Raw genomic sequence first — 21,982 nt, forward strand, 5'->3', positions numbered from 1 at the left:
AGGGAGACCGTGTCTCTACAAAAAACAAAAAATTGGCTGGGCTTGGTGGCATGCACCTATAGTCTCAGCTACTAAAGGGGATGGAAGTGGGAGGATCACTTGAGCCTAGGAGGTCGAGGCTGCAGTAAGCTGTGACTGTGCCACTGCACTCTAGCTTGGGTGACGAGGATGTACGACCCTGTTTCAAAAAAAGCAAAACAAAACAAAACAAAAAACCCCATGAAACACTGATTCACACTAGGGCCCTAATAACTCACTGGTTTTCCCTCCAAGTCATTTGTAGTAGAAAAAGAACAGGCTCATGGGCCCTACAGAACAAGTTCCAACTCTTTCCCAGCAAGAGGGTCCTCTGAGGGTGAAGGCAGAGACTGGGACGATGCAGCAGCAAGTCACGGATGACCAAAGGCTATTGGCAAACCACCAGGACACAGGCCTGGGACAGACTCACAGTCTCAGAAGGAACCAATCTTGCCAACACCATGATCGCAGATTTCCCAACCTCCGAAACTGTGAGACAGGTTGTCTAAGCCACCTGGACACTAATACAAATGCCTACAGATGCTGGGCAGGCAGCTGAGACAAGTGGAGTGGGTAGGGCTGCAGGTCGCCACCTGCAGAGCCCTCACCTTTGGAGAGGGCTCCGAAGATAATCGCCCTGAATTGCAGCCACAGTCAGCAGCTTGGGGGTGAGGGCATGTGGCAGGCAGAGCCCAGAGGCCCAGAAGAGACCTGGGTCTCCAGCCTCAGCAAGGAGGACAAAGACAAGGAAACCACCCAAGGGACAGAGCTAGGGTCACCCCACCACACATTCATAGTAGTCCAACCACTGGGGAGAAACAGAAACGCGGGCAAAGCACACGCTCCCTGCAAGCAGCCAAGAATCCTGCATGACCAGTCTGCTCCTCTGGATCGCCACATGTGGCCATGTGTGGCATGTGGCACCCCCTCCACCCCAATGCCTGGCATGGCTGACCTGGAAATGATATCTAGGAAACTGAGAATGGAAAGCCATGTGGGGGCAGTGCTAAGCTTTTTTTTTCTTTTTCTTTTTTGAGACGGAATCTTGCTCTGTCGCCCAGGCTGCAGTGCAGTGGTACGACCTTGATTCTCTGCAACCTCTGCCTCCTGGGTTCAAGCAATTCTCCTGTCTCAGCCTCTTGAGTAGCTGGGACTACAGGTGCACACCACCATACCCAGCTAATTTTTGTATTTGTAGTAGAGATAGGGTTTCACCATCTTGGCCAGGCTGGTCTCAAACTCCTGACCTTGTGATCCACCTGCCTGAGCCTCCCAAAGTGCTGGGATTACAGGCATGAGCCACTGCGCCCGGCTAGGCCTAAGTTTTTTTTTTTTTTTTTTTTTTGAGATGTAGTCTTGCTCTGTCCCCAGGCAGGAGTGCAGTGGCACCATCTCAGCTCACTGCAACCTCCACCTCCCGTGTTCAAGCAATTCTCCTGCCTCAGCCTCCCAAGAAGCTGGGACTACAGGCGCATGCCACCACACACAGCTAATTTTTGTATTTTCAGTAGAGACTGGGGTTTCACCATGTTGGCCAGGATGGTCTTGATCTCCTGACCTCATGATCCACCCGCCTTGGCTTCCCAAAGTGCTGGGATTACAGACGTGAGCCACTGTGCCCGGCCCCTAAGCTCTTAAAAAGAGCTTGTGAGCTAGAACCTCCCTTCCCTGGTCCTTGCAACCTCCCAGGCAGTAAAATACCATAAAAAGGGAAAAACCGGAGTGGTGGCTCATGCCTATAACCCCAGCACTTTGGGAGGCTGAGGCAGGTGGATCACTTGAGGTCAGGAATTTGAGACCAGCTTGGCCAACATGGTGAAACCCCATCTCTACTAAAAATACAAAAATTAGCTAGGTGCAGTGGCTCACGCCTGTAAATCACAGCTATTCGGGAGGCAGAGGCAGGAGTATTGCTTGAAACCGGGAGGCGGAGGTCGCAGTGAGCCAAGATCGCACCACTGCACTCCAGCCTCAGCCTGGGCAATAGAGCAAGACTCTGTCTCAAAAAAAAAAAAAAAAAAAAAAAAAAAGGAAAGAAGTGGAGGTCAAGGAAGGCCTTGAGGCCATGCAATTAGGGAGCTGAAATCTCCTGGGGAAGGTAGCTTCAGGGAAGGGTGAGAAGGCAGGAATCCTCTCCTCATAAAAGCAAGTAATTTGCCATCTGGCAGCCTTGACTCCAAGTTTCTGGAGAGCTGGGGCCAGGCCGGGTGAAAGCCTGCTTTCTTTCTCCGGAAAAGAAAAAAGGGGGTTCTCAGGTGTGTCTCCCTGGGGAGGCTGCCCACAAGGAGGGGGAGGCTGGGAAAGATAGAAAAAGTCTCCCACCTGTGAGACAGATTACCTGCAAGCCAAGCTCTGGGTTTGTGATCAAATCAGACCTCTCTGCCCCCGGCGGCCCAGCTGTTTCCAGGCTCAGGATGAAGCCTGGGGAGGGCTTGGAGCTTCATCTTTCTTTCTTTTCTTTTTTTTTTTTTTTTGAGATTTGGAGTCTCACTCTGTAGCCCAGGCTGGAAGTGCAGTGGCCGGATCTCAGCTCTCACTGCAAGCCCGGGCCTCCGGTTCACGCATTCTCCTGGGTCTTCAGCCTCCCAGGTAGCTAATTACAGGCTACCCCTGCCACCTCGGGCTAGTTTCTTTTTTTTTTTTTTCTTAGTAGAGACGGGTTTCCACCGGTTAGCAGGATGGTCTCGACCTCCTGACCTCTCGGATCCACCCGTCCTCGGCCTCCCAAAGTGCTGGGATTACAGGCTTGAGCCACCGCGCCCTGCCTCTTTCTTTTCTTTCTTTCTCTTTTCCTTCCTTCCTTTCTTTTTTTGAGATGGAGTTTTGCTTTGTCACCCAGGCTGGAATGCAATGGCACGATCTCAGCTCACCACAACCTCCGCCTCCTGGGTTCAAGCAATTCTCCTGCCTCAGCCTCCCAAGTAGCTGGGATTACAGGCATGTGCCACCACACCCGGCCATTTTGTATTTTTAGTAGAGACGGGCTTTGAGATGGGTTTCTCTACGTTGGTCAGGCTGGTCTCAAACCCCCATCTCAGGTGATCCGCCCACGTCGGCCTCCTGAAGTGCTGGGATTACAGGCGGGAGCCACTGGGCCCGGCCTGCTGCCTCTTTCTCAGGGGGACTCCACAGCTCTGTGGCAAGCAATCCACCAAGCACCAGATCGCCAGATACCTGCCCTTCAGGGAGAAACAGCCTGGGATACAGAGAGGCCCAGAAGGGAGCTCTGGCTGGACTTGGCTTCTCAGCGTGGGGTCTGAGCTCATGGGTTTGCTTCTCTGCTTTGTGGGGAACTGGTTGAAGCTTCTGCAAGTCTCTTCACCTCTCAGAGTTTCGGTCCCCCCCACCCCCTCCCCACCTTGTCCTTTTTTCTCTTTTAAAAAAGGAAGTAAAGTACAGTGGGAAACGGGCCAAGCTGGCAGCTTGAGAGATCCAAGTGCCCGCCCCCCTACCCGCAACTGTGGGAAGGGGAACCGTCTTGCTCTTGGCCAACCCTGCCTCTCCGAGCAGGGATGCAGCTGGGGGAGTTTCTGGAGACAGGATCAAATTCTTTAGAAAGGGAGAAGGGGAAAGGGGTCTGGAGAAAGGCAGCCTGGGTGGGGGGAAGTGAATGACAAGAATGTGGGGGGCAAAGGCCTTGGAGGTGAGGGGGGCAGGGGGTTAGGCGCCAGGCAGGACAGAGGACCCATTGTGCGGCCTGGAACCGGGGCCAGAGGGCTTTGCCCTTCGCTTCCCTCCCGCGGGGCCTTCCAGAGCCAGGAGGGGAGCTGGGGCCCCGAGGCTGTTGGATAAAGAGCCCAGCAGGCTTCCCCGCCTCCCCTTGCCAACTCAGTTTGCAGTCAACCCCGCCCCCGCCCGCTCCGCGGACTCAAGGCTGGTGGTAGTGGGCCTGGAGGCGCAGGATCCGATCTTTCTGGGGCCTCAGGAGGGAAAAAAAAAGGGGGGGAACCTAAACCAGGTGGGCTTTATCACGACGAACTCACAGTGCTTCCCTGTGCCTCAGTTTTCCCTCTTCAGACTATGGCTAATGACCGAGCTTTTCAGATTTGGTGGAAATGCTCTCCGGAGCAGGGAGCAGAAGGGGAAGGCTGCCCCAGCTAGTCTCCGCAGCCAGTCCCCTCTAAGGCTGAGATCTCCGGGAGCACAGCCTCCGATTCGCGTCTTCTGGGCACCAAAGCCCACGTCTGGACCCTACACTCGCTGGAGGGAGAGCACGGGAAGAAGGAAAAGGAGAGGGGAGGGGCGGACGGATCTGGTCCTGGGCTCCCGCGCGGAGCCCCCTCCTCCCCCCTCCTCCCGCAGCCGCTCGCGTCCCCGCAGCCGCTCGCGTCCCCGCAGCGCACTACCGCGGCACTGCGGCTGCAGCGCTCCGTACCCCGCCCGCGCCGGATTCCTGGGGGGAGGGGGTGGGGGTGGGGCCCAGAGGTGCAGGACCATCAGTCGACACGAGCCGCAACGCCAGGAGTCGGGAATGACGCCCGTGCTCCCTCCCCTCGTTCCTGTTTCTCGGAGTTTTTCGACCCGTGAGCGCGTCGCTGAGTCACCTTACCGTAACGCGCTCGGGACGCTCTGGACCCAGCGGGGACTGCCCGGGGGCCGCGCAGGGCGAAGGCGCACCCGCCGAGACGCGCGCGGAGCTGCGGCCCCAGGGACCCCGCGTCCCAGCCTGTGCCCCCCCACCCGCCCGGGGACTCTGGGGTACCGCCCGTCTGACCCCCCAAGTGTTGGGAAACGGGGCCGAGCTGCCTGGGTCCTCCCGGAGAAGACACCGCGGAGGCGTGCCGGAGTTCAGGGCGCCGCCCGGCTAATTGGCTGCGTGCTCCTCCCGGACCTGCCTCTTCTCGACTTTTAAGAAGCGATGAGAGAGGTGTGTGGGGGCGGGTGGTGCCGGCGGGGGCGCGCGAGCCCCGCAGCCTCCCGCAGGGGCTTGGGTTCTCCTAACTCTTGGCCCTACCTGGGCAGGTCACCAATGGGCCTTGGCAACTTCTTCCTCCGTGTCCTTCGTAACCCCCCAGGGATCTAACTCGAGGTGCTCGCGGACACGTTCTGTGGCTTGCCGCGATAAGTGTATCACAAACACACTGACAAGCGCGTCCCCATCGGCCTCCAAGGAGGTGACAACTTCTGAGCGTGTTTCCGGCACCCCTTCTCACTCTGAGCCAGAGGGGGCGGGGGGCACGTGCCCCATGCTTGGCTTTCCAATCCCGACGGGGGCCCCTAGGCCCATCTACACTGTCAAGGCTCCTGTCCGGTTCGGAGCCCCCGGCCTGTCGCCTCCTCTGCCCCAGACAGCGCGCTAGGCGGCCTCGGGCTCGGTGGCCCAGCTGCGGCGTCGGGAAGTTAAAAATAACCTCCGTGGGAGAGCCGGGGAGGAAGAAAAAGGGAAGCTGGCGGGCGGCAGGCGAGACGCCCGGGCCTGGGGAGGCGCACCGGGTGTCGTGCGGGCCTCGAATTCCGGGTGGGCTGGGGCAGAGCGCGAAAAAGGGGCGCTGCATCCCGGCTCCGGCAGCTCCCGGAGCGGCAAGGTCGTGGCGTCGAGGTGAAGCCAAGGGTCTCCTGGGAGAGCGGAACCGCGCGCGCCCGGCGCTCGCTCCGACACGAGTTCGCGCGCAGCCCACGCCTCCGCCTGCGCCGCGGTCACTTTCGCGCGCCCCAGACACTGCGCTCGCGGCCGGGCCCGGGACTCCGCGCCTCGTTGCCTGTCGCCGCAGCTCACCGGGCCGGGCCGCGGCGCCGCCTTCTCGCCAGACGCCTAGGACGAGCGGCGGGGGCGCGCTTGCCGCTTCCTAGGACCCCGGTGGGAACCAGCGCGTGGCCCGGCCGTGTGCGCGGGCCATGCCGGAGGCGGCGCGCTGAGGCCGGGGGCGGGCGGAGTCCGAGGCCGCGCCGGGCTCAGGTTCCACCCCCGGGAGCGCGGGGCGGAGCCAGGCCGGCGCCGAGGCTCAGCGCCTTCCCCGCACCGCGGCGCCGGCTGCAAAGTTGAGCGAAAAGTTTGAGGCCGGAGGGAGCGAGGCCGGGGAGTCCACTCCAGCGGGGCGCTCCAGTCCCTCAGACGTGGGCTGAGCTTGGGACGAGCTGCTTTCCGCCCCAGGCCACTGTAGGGAACGGCGGTGGCGCCTCCCCAGCAAACCGGACCGACTGGGTAGGGCCGCCCACCCTGCCTTCGCGCCGCTCGTGGCTCCTCTGCGGCCCGCCCTCGCGGGGCCTCGGGGAACTGGGCCACTTGTCGCTTGGGCGAGAGCAGGCGGCAGCTGGTGGCCCGGCTCGGGTTCGGTACGCGCGCGACCCTGGAGCGGCTCCCACGAGCGCCGCGCGCGTCCCAACGGAACGGGGCCCCAGGAGGAGCGCGCCGCGGCTGCCACCGCTCTGGAACTCCGGGCAGGGGACACGGCAACCTGACTGGCTGGGGCCGGGATCCTTACCCAGAACTTCGTCCCAGCAATGTCCGCTCAAGTTCTGGGATTTTTACGCAGCTGGGCTCCCCTCCCCCTGGCAGCCCCGAGGGGTGAGGAGCTAGTCCGTCGGAGGCTCTGACTCATCCGTCGGCCGGAACCGAACCCGAAGCCCCAGGGAGGAAAGCCCCGGAGCAGGCGCTCTTCTCCTCCGGGGTTGGAGGCTTAGTCACACGACGGGGGCGCCCTCGGAGGCACCAGACCTCAGCTCTCCGGACGTCCCGGGAACCTAGGGCTCCGCCCCACGGGCTTCGGGCGATGCGGGAGCGCGCAACTCCCCGCGCGTGGTCCCGGGATTTAGTCGGGCCCTCCCCGCCTTTGGGAGCTGCGGCTCGGGACTCCGCCAGCGCTGTCTTCTCTCCCTCAGATCCAGCCGCCGCAGGGAATGACGCCGGTGCTCCTACAGCCACGGCTCCGGACGGGGAGGGCGAGCCCCACAGCCGGCCCTGCGACGCCCGCCTGGGCAGCACCGATAAGGAGCTGAAGGCAGAAGCCGCCGCCACGGGCAGTGCCCCGACAGCGCCAGGGACCCCCCGGCAGAGGGAGCCACGGGTCGAGGTTATGGATCCAGGTTTGTGGGGTCCCTGCTGGGAAGGGCTGTAGGGGGATTCCTGTTCCTCTCCAGGAATGATGGAACGCCCAGCTGGACGAACGGGGGTGTGGACGATCGAGAGAAACACTATCCCTCACGAGGCCAGAAGCCGGCCGCGTCTGAGCCAAGGAAGGGGGTGGCAGGAGCGCCGCGTCCCTACCCCAGGGCTCCCAGCAGAGGCTGCTCCTCTGGCCAGGGTCAAATTACCCGGGTGTTGCGGACACCACGTTCCCACACCAGTGCCCCGTTGTTACCCGTAGGCCCCTAGTGGTCGGTTGCGGACGCGGCCTCTTCGGGTTTGTTTTCTCAGCGGGCGGCCCCCGGGGCGTGCTCCCGCGGTCCTGCCGCGTGCTGGTGCTGCTGAACCCGCGTGGCGGCAAGGGCAAGGCCCTGCAGCTCTTCCGGAGTCACGTGCAGCCCCTTTTGGCTGAGGCTGAAATCTCCTTCACGCTGATGCTCACTGGTGAGTACCTCTCGAGGGGGTTCTGGGAGCATCCCCTGTCGGGACCCCCAGTCCTGATGGCTGCCGGTCTCCCTGCAGAGCGGCGGAACCATGCGCGGGAGCTGGTGCGGTCGGAGGAGCTGGGCCGCTGGGACGCTCTGGTGGTCATGTCTGGAGACGGACTGATGCACGAGGTGAGGACCGCACCGCGTGGCTTGGCATGCGGCTTGGCGTGGGACTTGGTGCTGTGCGACCCGGGCTGAGGCCACGTGTGCTTCAACAGGTGGTGAACGGGCTCATGGAGCGGCCTGACTGGGAGACCGCCATCCAGAAGCCCCTGTGTAGCCTCCCAGCAGGCTCTGGCAACGCGCTGGCAGCTTCCTTGAACCATTATGCTGGGTGAGAGCCCAGGGCCAGAGTGGGCCTGTTTCCAGTCTGTGCCCCTCTACTGTGGGGTTTTCTTGTCTCAGTTCCCATAGGCTGAGGTCATTTCCATTTCCCCTTCTCCCTTAGTCTTGGGGCCCTCTCCTGGTGACCCCAACTGACTGCTTCCATTTGCTCCATCTGTCACCTATCAGCCCTGCCAACTCCCCAGGGACCACATGGCGCTTTGCCGGCTCCCACTCCCAGGGAGGAGGAAGGGGGGGATGCATGGGGGCTCCTGTCCTGCGTCATCTGACCGTTTCCCCCTGCAGCTATGAGCAGGTCACCAATGAAGACCTCCTGACCAACTGCACGCGGTTGCTGTGCCGCCGGCTACTGTCGCCCATGAACTTGCTGTCTCTGCACACGGCTTCGGGGCTGCGCCTCTTCTCTGTGCTAAGCCTGGCCTGGGGCTTCATTGCTGATGTGGACCTAGAGAGTGAGAAGTATCGGCGCCTGGGGGAGATGCGCTTCACTCTGGGCACCTTCCTGCGTCTGGCAGCCCTGCGCACTTACCGTGGCCGACTGGCCTACCTCCCTGTAGGAAGAGCCGGCTCTAAGACACCTACTTCCCCCGTTGTGGTCCAGCAGGGCCCCGTAGATGCACACCTTGTGCCACTGGAGGAGCCAGTGCCCTCTCACTGGACAGTGGTGCCCGACCAGGACTTCGTGCTGGTGCTAGCGCTGCTGCACTCGCACCTGGGCAGCGAGATGTTTGCGGCACCCATGGGCCGCTGTGCAGCTGGTGTCATGCATCTGTTCTATGTGCGGGCGGGAGTGTCTCGGGCCATGCTGCTGCGCCTCTTCCTGGCCATGGAGAAGGGCAGGCATATGGAATATGAATGCCCTTACTTGGTATACATGCCTGTGGTCGCCTTCCGCTTAGAGCCCGAGGATGGGAGAGGTGTGTTTACAGTGGATGGGGAATTGATGGTTAGCGAGGCTGTGCAGGGCCAGGTGCACCCAAACTACTTCTGGATGGTCAGTGATTGCGTGGAGCCCCTGCCCAGCTGGAAGCCCCAGCAGACGCCACCTCCAGAAGAGCCCTTATGACCCCTGGGCCACGCTGTGCCTTAGTGTCTACTTGCAGGACCCTTCCTCCTTCCCCAGGGCTGCAGGGCCTGTCCACAGCTCCTGTGGGGTGGAGGAGACTCCTCTGGAGAAGGGTGAGAAGGTGGAAGCTATGCTTTGGGGGGACAGGCCAGAATGAGGTCCTGGGGTCAGGAGCCCAGCTGGCTGGGCCCAGCTGCCTGTGTAAGGCCTTCCAATTTGTTCTAGGACCCCCACCCCATGAACCAAATCCAAATAAAGTGACATTCTCAGCCTGCTGGTCCTGTCCTGGTGACTGGGGAGAGAATGGGTTCTTGCTCTGGCCAGGACTATAGAATTTAATGTTAATGATGGCCAATACTGCCCCCTGGGATGGACAATGGATTTTTTTTTTTTTTGAGACGGAGTCTCGCTCTGTCGCCTGGGCTGGAGTGCAGTGGCCGGATCTCAGCTCACTGCAAGCTCCGCCTCCCGGGTTCACGCCATTCTCCGGCCTCAGCCTCCCGAGTAGCTGGGACTACAGACGCCCGCCACCTCGCCCGGCTAGTTTTTTGTATTTCTTAATAGAGACGGGGTTTCACCATGTTAGCCAGGATGGTCTCGATCTCCTGACCTCGTGATCCGCCCGTCTCGGCCTCCCAAAGTGCTGGGATTACAGGCTTGAGCCACCGCGCCCGGCCGGACAATGGATTTTATTGGCCTCAGGCATAGTCACTCTGGTGGGGGACTCAGGCCAAGAGCTGGTTCAGCCTAATGGTCGGGGGTGCCTCTACTACCCTGATAATTACAGTACCTCCAGCCTGAAGCAGCCTCAGAGTTCAGCCAGCTGCCTGACCACACACAGGCTGCAGCTCGGACCTGGCATGTCTCAGCTAGGGCCACACAACCAGCTAGTCCCAGAAAATCTCATCAGAGCCCCATGTAGATTTAGCAGGAAAGGGAAAATATCTGAGTTAAGGGCATTAGAAAACCGATGGGCCAGGCACGGTGGCTCACGCCTGCAATCCCAGCACTTTGGGAGGCCGAGGCGTGTGAATCACTTGAGCCCAGGAGTTTGAGACCAGCCTCGGCAACATGGTGAAATCCTGTCTCTACAAAAAATACAAACATTAGCAGGGTGTGGTGATGGGCACCTGTAGTCCAGCTACTTGGGAGGCTGAGGCAGGAGAATCACTTGAGCCCAGAAGGTTAAGGCGGCAGTGAGCTGAGAACACGCCACTGCAATCCAGCCTGGGTGTCAGAGTGAGAATGTCTCAAAAACAAAAACACTACCCCCGCCACTCCCCAAAATTGGCAAGGAGCAGGAGACTTCAGAAGTAAAAAATGGCAGTATCTTGCCTTTTTTTTTTTTTTTGCTCACTGCAAAAAAAAAACCCTCCTGGGTTCAAGTGATTCTTGTGCCTCAGCCTCCTGAGTAGCTTGAATTACAGGTGTGCGCCACCATGCCTGGCTAATTTTTGTATTTTTAGTAGAGATGGGGTTTTACCATGTTGGTCAGGCTGGTCTCAAACCCCTGACCTCAAATGATCTGCCTGCCTCTGTCTCCCAAAGTGCTGGGATTACAGTTGTGAGCCACCGCACCCGGTCAGTATCTTACCTTTTTAAAAGAAGTCTGTCATCCCCACCAATGAGGGGTCTAGGGTTCCCCCAGCCTCCCTCAGCCACCTCCCTTCCCCACCTGTCCTCGTGGAGGAGCGCCAGGCAGGAGTGGAAAGACTGCGGCAGGGAAGAATGCATGCAAGTCTCCTAAACTGGGTAACCATTTTGGCTTAGGGTCCAGGAGATGTGGCACCTGTCCACCACCAGGTGCTATGACGTCAGCTCTCCCAGAATCTGGAAGGAGCTGAACTGGTCAGTTGTAGGTCTCTGGAGACTACAGCCACTGGAAGGCTGCTCTAAGCTGGCTCTTGAGCACACCACCAGCCAGGAAGAGGCCAGAGGACTGCTCCAGGACAGGAAATACAAAAGGCATGCAAGCAGATCTGGCAGGCGGAGGGCAGCGTGGGCAGGTGGGGGGTGCTGCTCACAGTGGCCCCCACCTGGCCAGGAAAGCCAGGACCCACTGCCACATGCCTTCCCTGGCAACAAGGTCTTTCCTTCCCCAGGAAGGGTGTGTGTGAGGGACACAAGCACACAGTGCCCCAGAGAGGAAGAAAGGCAACGGAGCCCAGATGAATGGCAGAGGGAGGTTTAATGGTGTCACCTTGTCTTGTTAATGAGCCAACCCAAAAAAAAAAAAAAAAAAAAAAAATGCAAGTAAAAAAAAGTTTAATCACACAGCACTTTATACAGATATTGTAAGCAGTAGGCATTCACATCTCCACATGTACAATGCACTGGGAAGCACAGCCCCACCAGTCACTCCGGGTGTTTCTCAAACAAGATACTGACTCGGCTCCAAATGCCATGGTGTGTGTTCCAGCTCCGTCCTCCGGCAGCTCTGCTGGCTGGGCGGTCACAGCACAGCACAGGTGTGGAGCCCACTTAAGGCTGACAAGACGCATCATGCTTTGGCTTTTTTTTGTCTTTTTTTCTAATAAGAGTTAATATCTTTGCTTTTGAGTTTTTTTCCAACCTTAAATATTACATACATACACCAAAAATTACATAGCTGCAATGTGCTCAACAGCATCCTCTTGGCCTGGAGCTTCACATTATCAAAAGCTTAGAAAACTTGTAAACCTCTGGGCCTGTCTCTGGGCACTAGGAGAGCCCCCGCCGGCCGTCCCCTTCTGGATTGAGCCTGCAGTTTGTAAGTGAAGGGCTGACAGTAGGCCTTCTAGTCCAAGAGAGGGCTGGCTCGCTTGGAGTTCAGTGAGCTGCACGCCACGTCCCAGTGTGACCATGTGATAGGGGAGGGGCCCTAGCACTTGCCCTGGCCTTGTGCAGCTGCTCTTGCCCCCAGCAGCCTCCAACAGAAGAGCAAGGCACCTACAGCTGTTGCTTTCCCCACAGCTCCCTGGTCTTCACTCCATGTGCATGTGTGAAGGCCACCACCTCTCCTGGGCGTCACCCTGAACCTAGCCTGGTCCCAACCTCTCTTAGAGAGCAAGTTCAACAGACCTGAGGGTTATAATGTGGTCGACAGGCCATGTATAGCCAGGAGTCAGTGACAGCAGCTACAACTCCCAAGGGATAGTGTTGACGCTGGGGGACTAGGGAGGACCTGGTGGCGGTGGCAGCAGGAGGGTCTAGGACACACGGAGGCTCAAGTTGAACTTAAGAGGTTGAAAGGGACCAGGGGAATTGTTGGCGCAACCCACACTTCATGCAAGGCACATGTGCTCTCCTGCGGGTCTGCAGGGCACCGGCCCAGAGAGCCCCGCGGCAGGCCCTGGAACACCCACCTCTGACCTGAGAAGGGACAGCAAGGGAGCAAGTGCCGGGACATTCTGCTGGGGTGACAAATGGAAAATCGGCAATAGGGTTCCGATTTTCTTTGCCACGGGGGACCCACCTGTTGAAAGCTCGCTTCAGAATAGAAACGGCGGCATCTCAACACACTTCTTGCACTTCAGCATCAAACTCACCTTGGGGAGAAGAGGGCAATGAGGGGTTTGCAGTGGGGACAGAGGGGCATGGGAAGAGGGGCGATTCCGGCGGGGAGTGAGCAAGCGGCGGCTGGCCTCTCCCACGGTGATGCTCCTTCCTCCGCACCTGGCAGCTACTTGTCCTCTGTGCACTCCGGCATGCCTGCCTCTAGCAGCGCAGCCCGGAACTGCGTCAGGACACCCCGGATGCTCTTGATGAAACCCTTGGAAAGTGGGAAGAGGGGGAAGCCGATGTCAGGGTAGCCACTCTTCTCAGGTAAGAAGCTCCGGTAGCTCTTTCTCCGCTTCTTTGGTTTGACACTGGGTGGCACTGATGCGTCTGGTGCGGTCTCCGAAGTCTGGTCTGTGTGGTCCCTGCTAGCTGAGGCCAGGCCCTGGGCACCGCCCTCTGAGTCTGAACCCTGGGAGACCTCTCCTGGGGCTGGCCCTCCATCCTCAGGTTCTTGTTGGCCGGAGTCTGAGAGCTCGGCTACAGCTGGGGGCTCTGGTGAGCTGCTGGCTTTGGGGACCCCGTTGGGCAGCGCCTGGGCCTTCTCCAGCAGGGCATGGGTTTCCAGCCAGGACTCGATGCGGTTCACCAGCCGCCAGCCACCAGTGCTAAAGTGTTGCCTGATCTCCTGCTCAAAGACCTCGGGGGGCCGCCGCACCAGCTGGGTCATGGATTGCACCACGCGGATCAGCGCCATCTCATTGTAGCAGCGACTGTTCTCATAGCCTTCCTGCAGGCCCCGGTCACTGTCGAAGCCAGCTTCGTTGTAGTATGGTTCATTTACCAGGATGAGACCTGTGGGGGAGGGACACCTTCCCTCAGTGGGCGAGAGAAGCCCACCATGCAGGCCTACCCTCCACCTGCCAGGGGACCATCAGAGTCACTTCCCTCCACTGGTCCTCCCTTGTCCGCACCCCGCTTCAGCCCAATGTACCTTGGATGGAGATGAGCACCTGGAGAAGGCTGGACTTGCTCGTCCACCTCTCTGTCCCCTGAAACACACAGGGCACCATCAATTCTGTTCCCCAGGCCCCTATCCCCCACTGGCTCTTCCTCCTTCTTGGCTGGGGGCCTGACACTATACTCACCTTTCCAATCCAGGTGCCCAGGAGGCTGACGCACACCTTCCCATTGTCATACAGGTTGGGGTTCAGGCGGCCACTGCATTGGGAGAGGTAGCAGAAGTGGGGGGGCACGGCTGGGTAGATGTTGGGGAGCTGGATGTCAAACAAGTAGAGGCCATCTTCGTAGGGGGTTCGAGTGGGGCCCTTGATGAGGGCTGAGAAGAGGTCCTAGGTAGGGAGGGAGGGAAGCCAAGGTTGGCAGGGGTGGAAAGGGGTGTCCTACATGTGGCATCTGCATCTGCACCTGCTCTTTCCCAGGACACTGTGCAGATCACGCAGGATGAGCAGCACCTGGGACTCCAGACGCCACCAGCAGTGGAGAAGCTAAGCACAAATCTCTCTCTGCAGAACAGCCTGGAATCTTTTTTTTTTTTTTTTTTTGAGACAGGGTCTTGCTCTATCCCCCAGGCTGGAGTACACTAGTGCGATAATAGCTCACTGCAGCCTCCCAAGTAGCTGGGACTACAGTGTGGGCCACCACGCCCAGCTGACTTTTTTATTTTGTGTAGAGACAGGGTCTCACTATGTTGCCTAGGTTAGTCTCAAACTCCTGGGCTCAAGTGATCCACCTGCCTTGGCCTCCCAAAGTGCTGGGTTTACAGCCCCGAGCAGTCACGTGCCCGGCTCTTGCCTGGAGTCTTTGAACCTTGGCTAAGAGAAATACTCGAAATGAGTTTTTATCTTATCAGGTGTTTTTCCTCATGAATCATTACTTTAAGACTGTATTCCAGCCGGGTGCAGTGGCTCGTGCCTGTAATCCCAGAATTTTGGGAGGCCGAGACAGGCGGATCTTGAGGTCAGGAGTTCGAGAGCAGTCTGGCCAACATGGTGAAACCCTGTCTCTACTAAAAATACAAAAATTAGCCAGGCGTGGTGGCACGTGCCTGCAGTCCCAGCTCCTCGGGAGGCTGAGGTGGGAGAATTGCTTCAACCCTGAGGTGGAAGTTGCAGTGAGCCGAGATCGTGCCATTGTACTCCAGCCTGGGTGACAGTGAGACTCCATCTCAAAAAAAAAAAAAAAAAAAAAAAAAAAAAAGATTGTATTCCTCAGTCAGACATGGTGGCTCACACCTGTAATCCCAGCACTTTTGGGAGGCCAAGGTGGGAGGACTGCTTGAGGTCAGGAGGTCAAGACTAACCTAGGCAATATAGTGAGACCCTATCTCTACAAAAAATAAAAAATTAGCTGGGCATGGTGGTGCATACCTGTAGTTCCAGCTACTCAAGAAGCTTGGATGGGAGGATCACTTGAGTCCAGAAGGTTGAGGCTGCAGTGAGCTATGATCACACCACTGCACTCCAGCCTGGGCAACAGAGCGAGACCCTATCTTTTATTTTTTTGTTTATATATTTTTTTGAGATATAGAGTGTAGCTGTCACCCAGGCTGGAGTGCAATGGCGAGATCTTGGCTCACTTCAACCTCCACCTCCCAGGTTCAAGCGATTCTCTGCCTCAGCCTCCCGGGTATCTGGGATTACAGGCGCCTGCCACCACGCCTGGCTAATTTTTTGTATTTTAATAGAGATGGGGTTTCACCATGTTGGTCAGGCTGGTCTTGAACTCCTGACCTCGTGATCCGCCCGCCTCGGCCTCCCAAAGTGCTGGGATTACAGGTGTGAGCCACCGCATCTGGCCAACCCTGTCTTTTAAAAACGAAACAAAACAACTCCTCTAAACACCTGCTCCAACCCTTATCTCCAACAAGGCAAGTAGTACAAGCAGTTTCAAGCTGAAAGACAGTTCCAGGCTGGTGAGGCCTGGGGAAGGGGGATGGTCTCACAACCAGAAGCTGACAGTGAGGGTCTGAACTGCAAGGGAGGCTTTGGGAGACCACCGCTCCATAGACATCTGGAATCTGTGCATCTAGTTGCGTGCATGTGTGTGCATACGTGTGTGTGTGGGATCTCAACTGCCAGGGAAATGGGCGATGTCAGTGATGAGCTGAGAAGCAGGGGGGGCAGAGCGCCAGCTGGGGTGAGGGAACCTCTGCGCATGCTCTTACTGGTGCCACCCTGGGAGCCTTCAGAGAATGCACTACTTTTCTTCTCCTGAGTGAGATGTGGGGAAAACAGAACAAAATAAAAAATACTGTTCCCGTCTTCCCTCAGCAGAGCTGAGACAGGATAGGATTTTCAAAAGGAATTTTACTACAACCCAAGAATAAACCAAAAGCGTTATTAAGAATCTCCAGCAGCACTGGGACTTAGGGCTCTGCCTAGCCCTGTTCCAGGGTTGTGGCTACTCCGGGCCCACCTCAACAGTGCCCCGCTTGGCTGCTCTCAGGATCCCTGCTCTTTCTTTTCTTTACTCCCTTCCAGGACAGGGCCAGAACTGGGGCCTCAGGCTCATATTCAGAGTCTAGCATGGTGCCTGGCTCGCTGCACAGGCCCAGTAAGGGAATGCTGAGTAAACAAGGTGGCAGGCAAACGGGCCTGCCTGTTCCTGGAGGAGGCACTCACCGCTGCCTCAGTAAACATGACTCAGAGACACTAGGCCCCGGCCATGAACAGAGGAGTGGGAAAATGGAATGTGGTGTGGCCACATGCTGTTGTCTTATTTTGCAGGTAAAAAGGAAGAAACTAGATCATATGAATCAACACGGGTTGGTCTTAAGCAAATTAGAGATGATGTGTACAATGACATACTCTGTGTGTAAACAAATCATACAAAATACCATGTACTTATGGTGACATATGAGAATGTGAAAATATGAGAGTGTATAAAAAATGTAAAAATATAAAAAAAGGTCATCCGTTTGGAAGGAGACCCACTAAACTTCTAAAAATCCTCTGGGTGTGGGAAGAGGCCTATGATTCGGGGAGAAACAGAAGTGAGGGCTGGTCAAAGGCAACTTTAGCTCTTCCATTTCCACTCAAAGGATCTGTAATGTTTTAATTTTTCAAAAAGAAAAGTAGGCTTGAGGAGTAACCATAATATAATTAATTCCAAAGTAATTTTTTTTTTTTTTTTGAGATGGGAGTCTCACTCTGTTGTCCAGGCTGGAGTGCAGTGGCACAATGTAGGCTCACTGCAACCTCTGCCTCCCCGGTTCAAGTGATTCTCCTGCCTCAGCCTCCCGAGTAGCTGGGATTACAGGCACCCGCCACCACATCTGACTAATTTTTGTATTTTTAGTAGGAACGGGGTTTCACCAGGTTGGTCAGGCTGGTCTCGAACTTCTGACCTCAGGTGATCCACCTGCCTCGGCTTCCCAAAGTGCTGGGATTACAGTTGTGAGCGACCGCACCCGGTCTATTTCAAAGTAATTTTTTAAAGGAGGGAGGAAAAAAAGAACCATCTGGCCTGGACACACGGCTGAGACAGCCCTTACCTGACTGAGCCTGTGACCGCCCCTGTAAAAGGTGGGTGGGTGAATGTCTTCGCAGGTGCCAGTCAGCCCCAGAGGTTTGGGGACCCAAGGTTGGTGACCTCCTGGGCACTGGCCCACAAAGCACATCTGCACCTGCCCATGCCAAGCCTACTTGCCATTCTGTCTTCAAAAGTCTTGACCATGATGCCCTCAGGCAGCGAGGTAGCCAGCAGCGCCATCTCCTTCCGCACTGTGCTGAAGAACTTCTTGGCTTCTGGAGGCTGGAACTCAATTTTCTGAAAAGAATGATTTGCTAGAGGGGGAAAGAGAACAGTCAGTCCCTCACGGAGAGGCCCTGGAGCTCCATCTGCAAACCTGGCTGGAAAGGTGAACACACCCACAGACTTCCCACTCGCCGCTCCTGGCCTCAGCACTGTGATCACACAGTGAAATGGTTTGGGGGCAGTAGCTGGGGGCTGGCAAGGGGACTAACCACCCTGCACCCAGATCTGGTGACACAAACAGGAGCCCTGAGAAGGCGGGGAAGGCGAAGACCGGGCAAGGGCTGACTCACAGGGTGCAAACTCTAGCACGGAGAAGACCTCGCCCTTGGCGCTGGTGAAGGTGACACCAGGCTTGCCACCACACTGCTGGCAGAGCACCGGGGTCTCGCTGGGCCACTCAGCCTTCACAGGTGACTGCCCCTCGGGCTTGTCCTCCTTGCGCTCTACGTCGGGCACTGCCTCCATCTTCTCCTCCTCTGCAATGGCCACATTGTCCAGGGTCTTCTTGAGGTTTTCCTGTAGCTTCTTAATGTCATCTAGAAACTTCTTCTCCCGAGTTGGCTTCTCAGGCTCCACAGTCGGAGAGGTGGGCGAGCCTGTCAGCAGCTGCTCCACGGTCATGTTCTTGAGGCTTTCCAGGATTTTGATGGCCTCTTTCAACTCCCGGAAGCTCTTGGGTGGCCCGTCCTTGCCAGCCTTCTCCATCAGCCCGGCCATGGGGGCGGCCATGGCCACAGCCCCTTGGACAGCAGCTGTGGCTGCCTCTTCACTGATCACCACTCCCTTGTCCTCCTCAGGGGCCGCTGGCTGCTCTAGGGGTAGGATGGGGGGCTCCTCTATCTTGGGGTGCTCATCCTCCACCAGCCCATTGTCCGTCTCCCAGCTGTCACTATCATCTTCCCATTCATCCGAGGATGCCCCGCTGGTGCTGCCTTCTACCGAATCGTAGTCTGACTCCTCAATCTCAGACTCGATGTTGTACAAGTGCTGGGGGCAGAAGGAAGTGCCAGGGTAATGCAGACAGGAAGTCACCTCCCCACCACTAAGGAGGAGCTCTGGGGATCCATGATTCTCACAGCTGATGGGGACTGGGCTCATGAGGCCTTGGCAACCTCATTCCATTCTTTCCCCGCCCTCTGCTCTGGATTTTGCAGTCCCTAGGTCTCTGGGAGAGGCCCTTCACCTGTGCCACCCCTAAGCCGGACCCAAAGCCCCAGCCAGTGGTCTGTTCCAGCCTCTGCTCCTGCTCTGTGCACTTGGTCAGCATCTGCCCAAGGCAGTAGGGGACCTTGGCAGGCCCAGCCCTACACCTGAAAAGCTCAGGGTCAGCTGATGATACAGCCAAGGAGGCCTGTGTGGGGCTGCGCTGGGAGCTGGGAACATATGACAGGAGGGGACATGTGGAAGGGCCGACACATCCTGCTGCCTTCCCTGGAATGGCCGTTAAGGTGATGGGGCAAGCCATTCCCACTCCCACTCCCGCCCCTGTGTGGACCAGGAGAGGAAAGCTGGGCTGTGTGGCTCCAATCAGGAGGCGAGGGAAGGAGAGCCCATGTAGCTCTTCTGCTCAGGACCCAGCAGCTGGGGTTAGAACTGCACCAGCTCCTTTCTCTCCTTCTCTGTTAGAGCTTTCTAGAAAGGGTGGCAGGAAAGTTCCATCTCCTTTTAGGAGGGAACTTGCATTCTCGCAGCACAGTGAGCTGACAATCCAGGAAAATCCTGGAGGTCTGTGAAAGTCTACATGCACCAGCGATGGATGGCCGGGAAGAGACTGCTGGGAGAAGCGAGGCTGGTGGGCCAACTGCGGGCTGCCCCCAACCCTGCACCAAGGGCTGTGTGGAATGTCTGCCTTGCCCCCTCATGCTTTCGCTGAGATCTCACCAGGAAGACCTGAGAGCCCATCTTCTGACTACACGACTGTGGTCCCCAGCCCAAGCTGCCATAGTCACAAGCCCAGCGGGGGGTCTTGCCAGAGCCTCACCTGGGGCAGGATGATGGTCTTTGAGTTGTCAGCCCACACCACCTCCACCTTGCTGCTGACGTCCACACGGGCCACCTGGCCCACCGATGGCTGCTGGGCAAAGGGGACAAAGTCAGGGGGTCCAGCTCAAGCTCCAGCTCCCCAGCCCCTCCTGTGCTCTGCAGTGACTGACATCATGCCCACCCAGCTCGTGACAAGAATTTAGCTCCTCTGGTAAACGTAACCAGTGGCAGCTGAAGAAGCCTGACCCCAGAAGCGAGGCAGGGAAACAAGTCCTTCTGCAGCTGCTAGGGCTGAGCAGCAGCTTGACTTTGGGGCAGCTGCCCTGGGGACACTGAGCCCAGAGGACTTTCAGGTCTTGTCTCCTAGAGCCACCTGGTGGCAGCATCAGGGACTGCAGCTGGTGCACAGGGCAGTGAGCAGCGATCCAGAACTTGAATTGGAAGGCACACCTCATCCTCCTTGTGAGGAGCCCCGTCCTCAGTATTGCCGATGCGGATGACGATGTCAGTTGTACGGAACCTAAAGTCAGGGTGGTCAGCAATGTCGTAAACACTCACGTCTTCCTCTTCTCCAATCAGCTGTGGCACAGGACAGGTTGTCATGAGCTACGGGTCCTACACCTAACCCCAGAGCCCACCTGAAGAAAGCAGTAGGGGCTGCACACACCTCCACGTCGTCCCCACTCGGCCGCAGCTTGAACCACTTCACCATGCAGGTACGGCCGAGGTGGTCCCCAGACTGTACCACGCCGTAGACAGCAGGGTCTGGACAGCTCTGGACTAGGGAACCAGAGGAAGGGACGTGACTAGCTAAGGGATCCCGGCTAAGAAGCCGACATCTCAAGCCAGTGCAGGGTGCAAACTGTGATCTTCCCCCGTCTTGGAAGTGGTGAGACCCCTTCATGAGGGCAGTCCCCTTCTGGACCTCATTTTAGCTCTGACCCCAGATCCACTGTCCATTCTCCACAAGCCCCAACCTGGGCCCTCACTGGCAACCACCCTGCTGGCTGCCCTTCCAGAGCTGGCACTACCTCGCTTATCTACCACGAAGTCTCCGGGGCAGAACTCGTTGTTGTCCAGGTGGTGCACAGGAAAGAGGTCGTTGGAGCGGATGTTGCATTCCACAGAGCCATCCTGCCACATCACATCGGCTGAGGTCATCGTGGTCACCACCTCCACTGCCACCCTGCCGGATGCAGGCCAGTCAGCAGGCCATGCAAACGCCACCCCCGCCCACGGAAAGGGCAGAGAATCTTTTTGTCCCTTCCTGTCCCTGTGGGCTTAGTAACCTGAAACTCTGAATCCCAGGTTGGCAGGATGAGTTTCTGGTGCACAGGAAGCTCACCCAGGGTTCCGAGGCCATGCACTCTCTGAGAACGAGACCCACTTGGGAGAGCTCAGGCAAATGTGTTCCCAGAAGGCCAAGCTTAAGACCACCACCATCCCACCCTCTGCACCACTCCTCAGTCTCCGCTTTCCACCAGGGCCTACCCCAGGCACCTACGCTGTCTTGGATGGGCGTCCCTGAGCCACTACAAGGCATGCAGAGGTGTGTGTGCGAGCACAGGCACGCACACCCAGGGGACGCGCACTCTGCCTGGCTTCACGCTGACGCCGCTGGGGAGGGGCACAACTCTGAGTTTACCTGTCCCCTGGCTTGAAATCTCGAGTGATTTTATTCTTCTTCCTCTTGTGTTTGCGCTTTAAGTTCTTGATGGACAAGGGGATGCTCTTTTTGCGACTCGTGCCACTGCCGCTCTGGGAGGAAGTGGTGGAGCTGGCAGAGGAGGTCACTGAGCTGGTGTCGTCCGTGTCGTCAGCAGCCTCATCATCTGCGTCCTGCTCTGCCGAGTGCAGCCTGTCATCTCTGCCTTCTTTTAGCAGGAATGGGGGCAGCTGCTCTCCTGCCTCGTGGGGCTCCTCTGCACCTTCGTCCTGCATCTCCACTGGACTGGCAGAGCCATCAGGCGTCTCCTCGGGACTGGCAGACTCTGCTTCACTCTTGGCTTTGGTTTCCCCCTTCTTGTCTGGGTCTTCCATGGAATGGTCCCGGGAACACTGGGTGTCTGGGGAGCACGACATGATCCGCACAACCTGCTTCTTTAACAGGCGCTTCACCTGCAAGGGCGGAGCAGAGAGGACAGGGCTGTGAGGTGCACCTGGGCAGGCCTGGCCCTAGGCATCTCAGGCTGGGGGGATGACAGTTGTATACACCTGAGTAGCCGGCAAGGGTCATCAGGGCTGCCCCCCAAGGCCTAAAGCACAGACTGTCCTTTTTGGCCATGGAAATGGCTCAAGGCCAGTTCCTCAAATGCCCACCAACCCCCAACCCCAAGGACATACCTTCTTGGCCATAGAGCCCTCCCCCTGGGCGCAGTTTTTTTCTGGACATTCCCAGGCAATCTTGGCTGGCTCTACCTTGGCTGGGAAGACATACAGACAGCGCTCCCCAAGCTGCCGCTGAGCATGGTCAAAGCATCCGAGACGCTTCACCCTGGTTGGGAAAGAAGCGGGGTGAGCTGAGCTGGACTCCTGGGAGGCCAGCAGTGTTCTTGAGCCTCCCCGGGCATGTGGCCAGGGCCCAGAGGCCTGTTCCGCGCGTGCCCCTGGGTTGCTGGCAGTAAGGGCGTGCTCACCTGCCTAGGTTTTCCTGGGTGATGACAGAGGGTGGGGGGCTGACGCTGTCCGTGCCCCCTGGACAGAAACTTTTGGTAATCCATGTAACTTTCAACTCTACAACCTGCACCTGGGGATGGCAGGTGG

General features: G+C 57.8%; 2 protein-coding genes across 8 annotated transcripts in view; one reads left to right on the plus strand and one right to left on the minus strand.

The window, feature by feature from the left end:
- The first annotated feature begins 4,340 nt into the window (after window positions 1-4,340).
- On the plus strand, window positions 4,341-9,254 carry SPHK1 (sphingosine kinase 1). Of its 4 annotated transcripts, none has more exons than XM_009191298.3 (6): window positions 4,341-4,885; window positions 6,838-7,041; window positions 7,373-7,525; window positions 7,604-7,698; window positions 7,788-7,903; window positions 8,200-9,254. In XM_009191298.3, exons 2-6 carry the CDS (start codon window positions 7,032-7,034, stop codon window positions 8,978-8,980), a joined length of 1,155 nt encoding a protein of 384 aa, XP_009189562.1. In that variant the 5' UTR covers window positions 4,341-4,885; window positions 6,838-7,031; the 3' UTR covers window positions 8,981-9,254. The 4 variants fall into 4 exon arrangements, with proteins under 4 accessions (XP_009189562.1, XP_003913526.1, XP_003913525.1 ...); XM_003913477.5 differs by lacking the exon at window positions 4,341-4,885 and adding an exon at window positions 5,778-6,523; XM_003913476.5 differs by lacking the exon at window positions 4,341-4,885 and adding an exon at window positions 5,789-6,160.
- A 1,974-nt stretch (window positions 9,255-11,228) lies between these two features.
- The window catches only part of UBE2O (ubiquitin conjugating enzyme E2 O), a 66,815-nt gene continuing 56,061 nt past the window's right edge, over window positions 11,229-21,982 (minus strand). For 2 of the 4 annotated variants that reach the window (XM_003913475.4, XM_021928017.2), the window contains 12 exons: window positions 21,856-21,965; window positions 21,563-21,713; window positions 20,865-21,337; window positions 20,251-20,405; window positions 19,887-19,999; window positions 19,670-19,798; window positions 19,218-19,310; window positions 17,527-18,223; window positions 17,129-17,265; window positions 13,606-13,809; window positions 13,452-13,509; window positions 11,229-13,312 (listed from right to left, as the gene is read on the minus strand). In XM_003913475.4, coding sequence (XP_003913524.1) covers window positions 12,642-13,312; window positions 13,452-13,509; window positions 13,606-13,809; window positions 17,129-17,265; window positions 17,527-18,223; window positions 19,218-19,310; window positions 19,670-19,798; window positions 19,887-19,999; window positions 20,251-20,405; window positions 20,865-21,337; window positions 21,563-21,713; window positions 21,856-21,965 — 2,991 coding nt within the window. In that variant the 3' untranslated portion in view covers window positions 11,229-12,641. The remainder of the gene's footprint in view (window positions 13,313-13,451; window positions 13,510-13,605; window positions 13,810-17,128; window positions 17,266-17,526; window positions 18,224-19,217; window positions 19,311-19,669; window positions 19,799-19,886; window positions 20,000-20,250; window positions 20,406-20,864; window positions 21,338-21,562; window positions 21,714-21,855; window positions 21,966-21,982) is intronic. The other 2 variants (XM_009191303.3, XM_009191302.3) reach the window with 2 other exon arrangements.

The sequence above is a fragment of the Papio anubis genome, chromosome 17, assembly GCF_008728515.1.
Source record: "Papio anubis isolate 15944 chromosome 17, Panubis1.0, whole genome shotgun sequence".
Taxonomy (NCBI): Eukaryota; Metazoa; Chordata; class Mammalia; order Primates; family Cercopithecidae; genus Papio; species Papio anubis.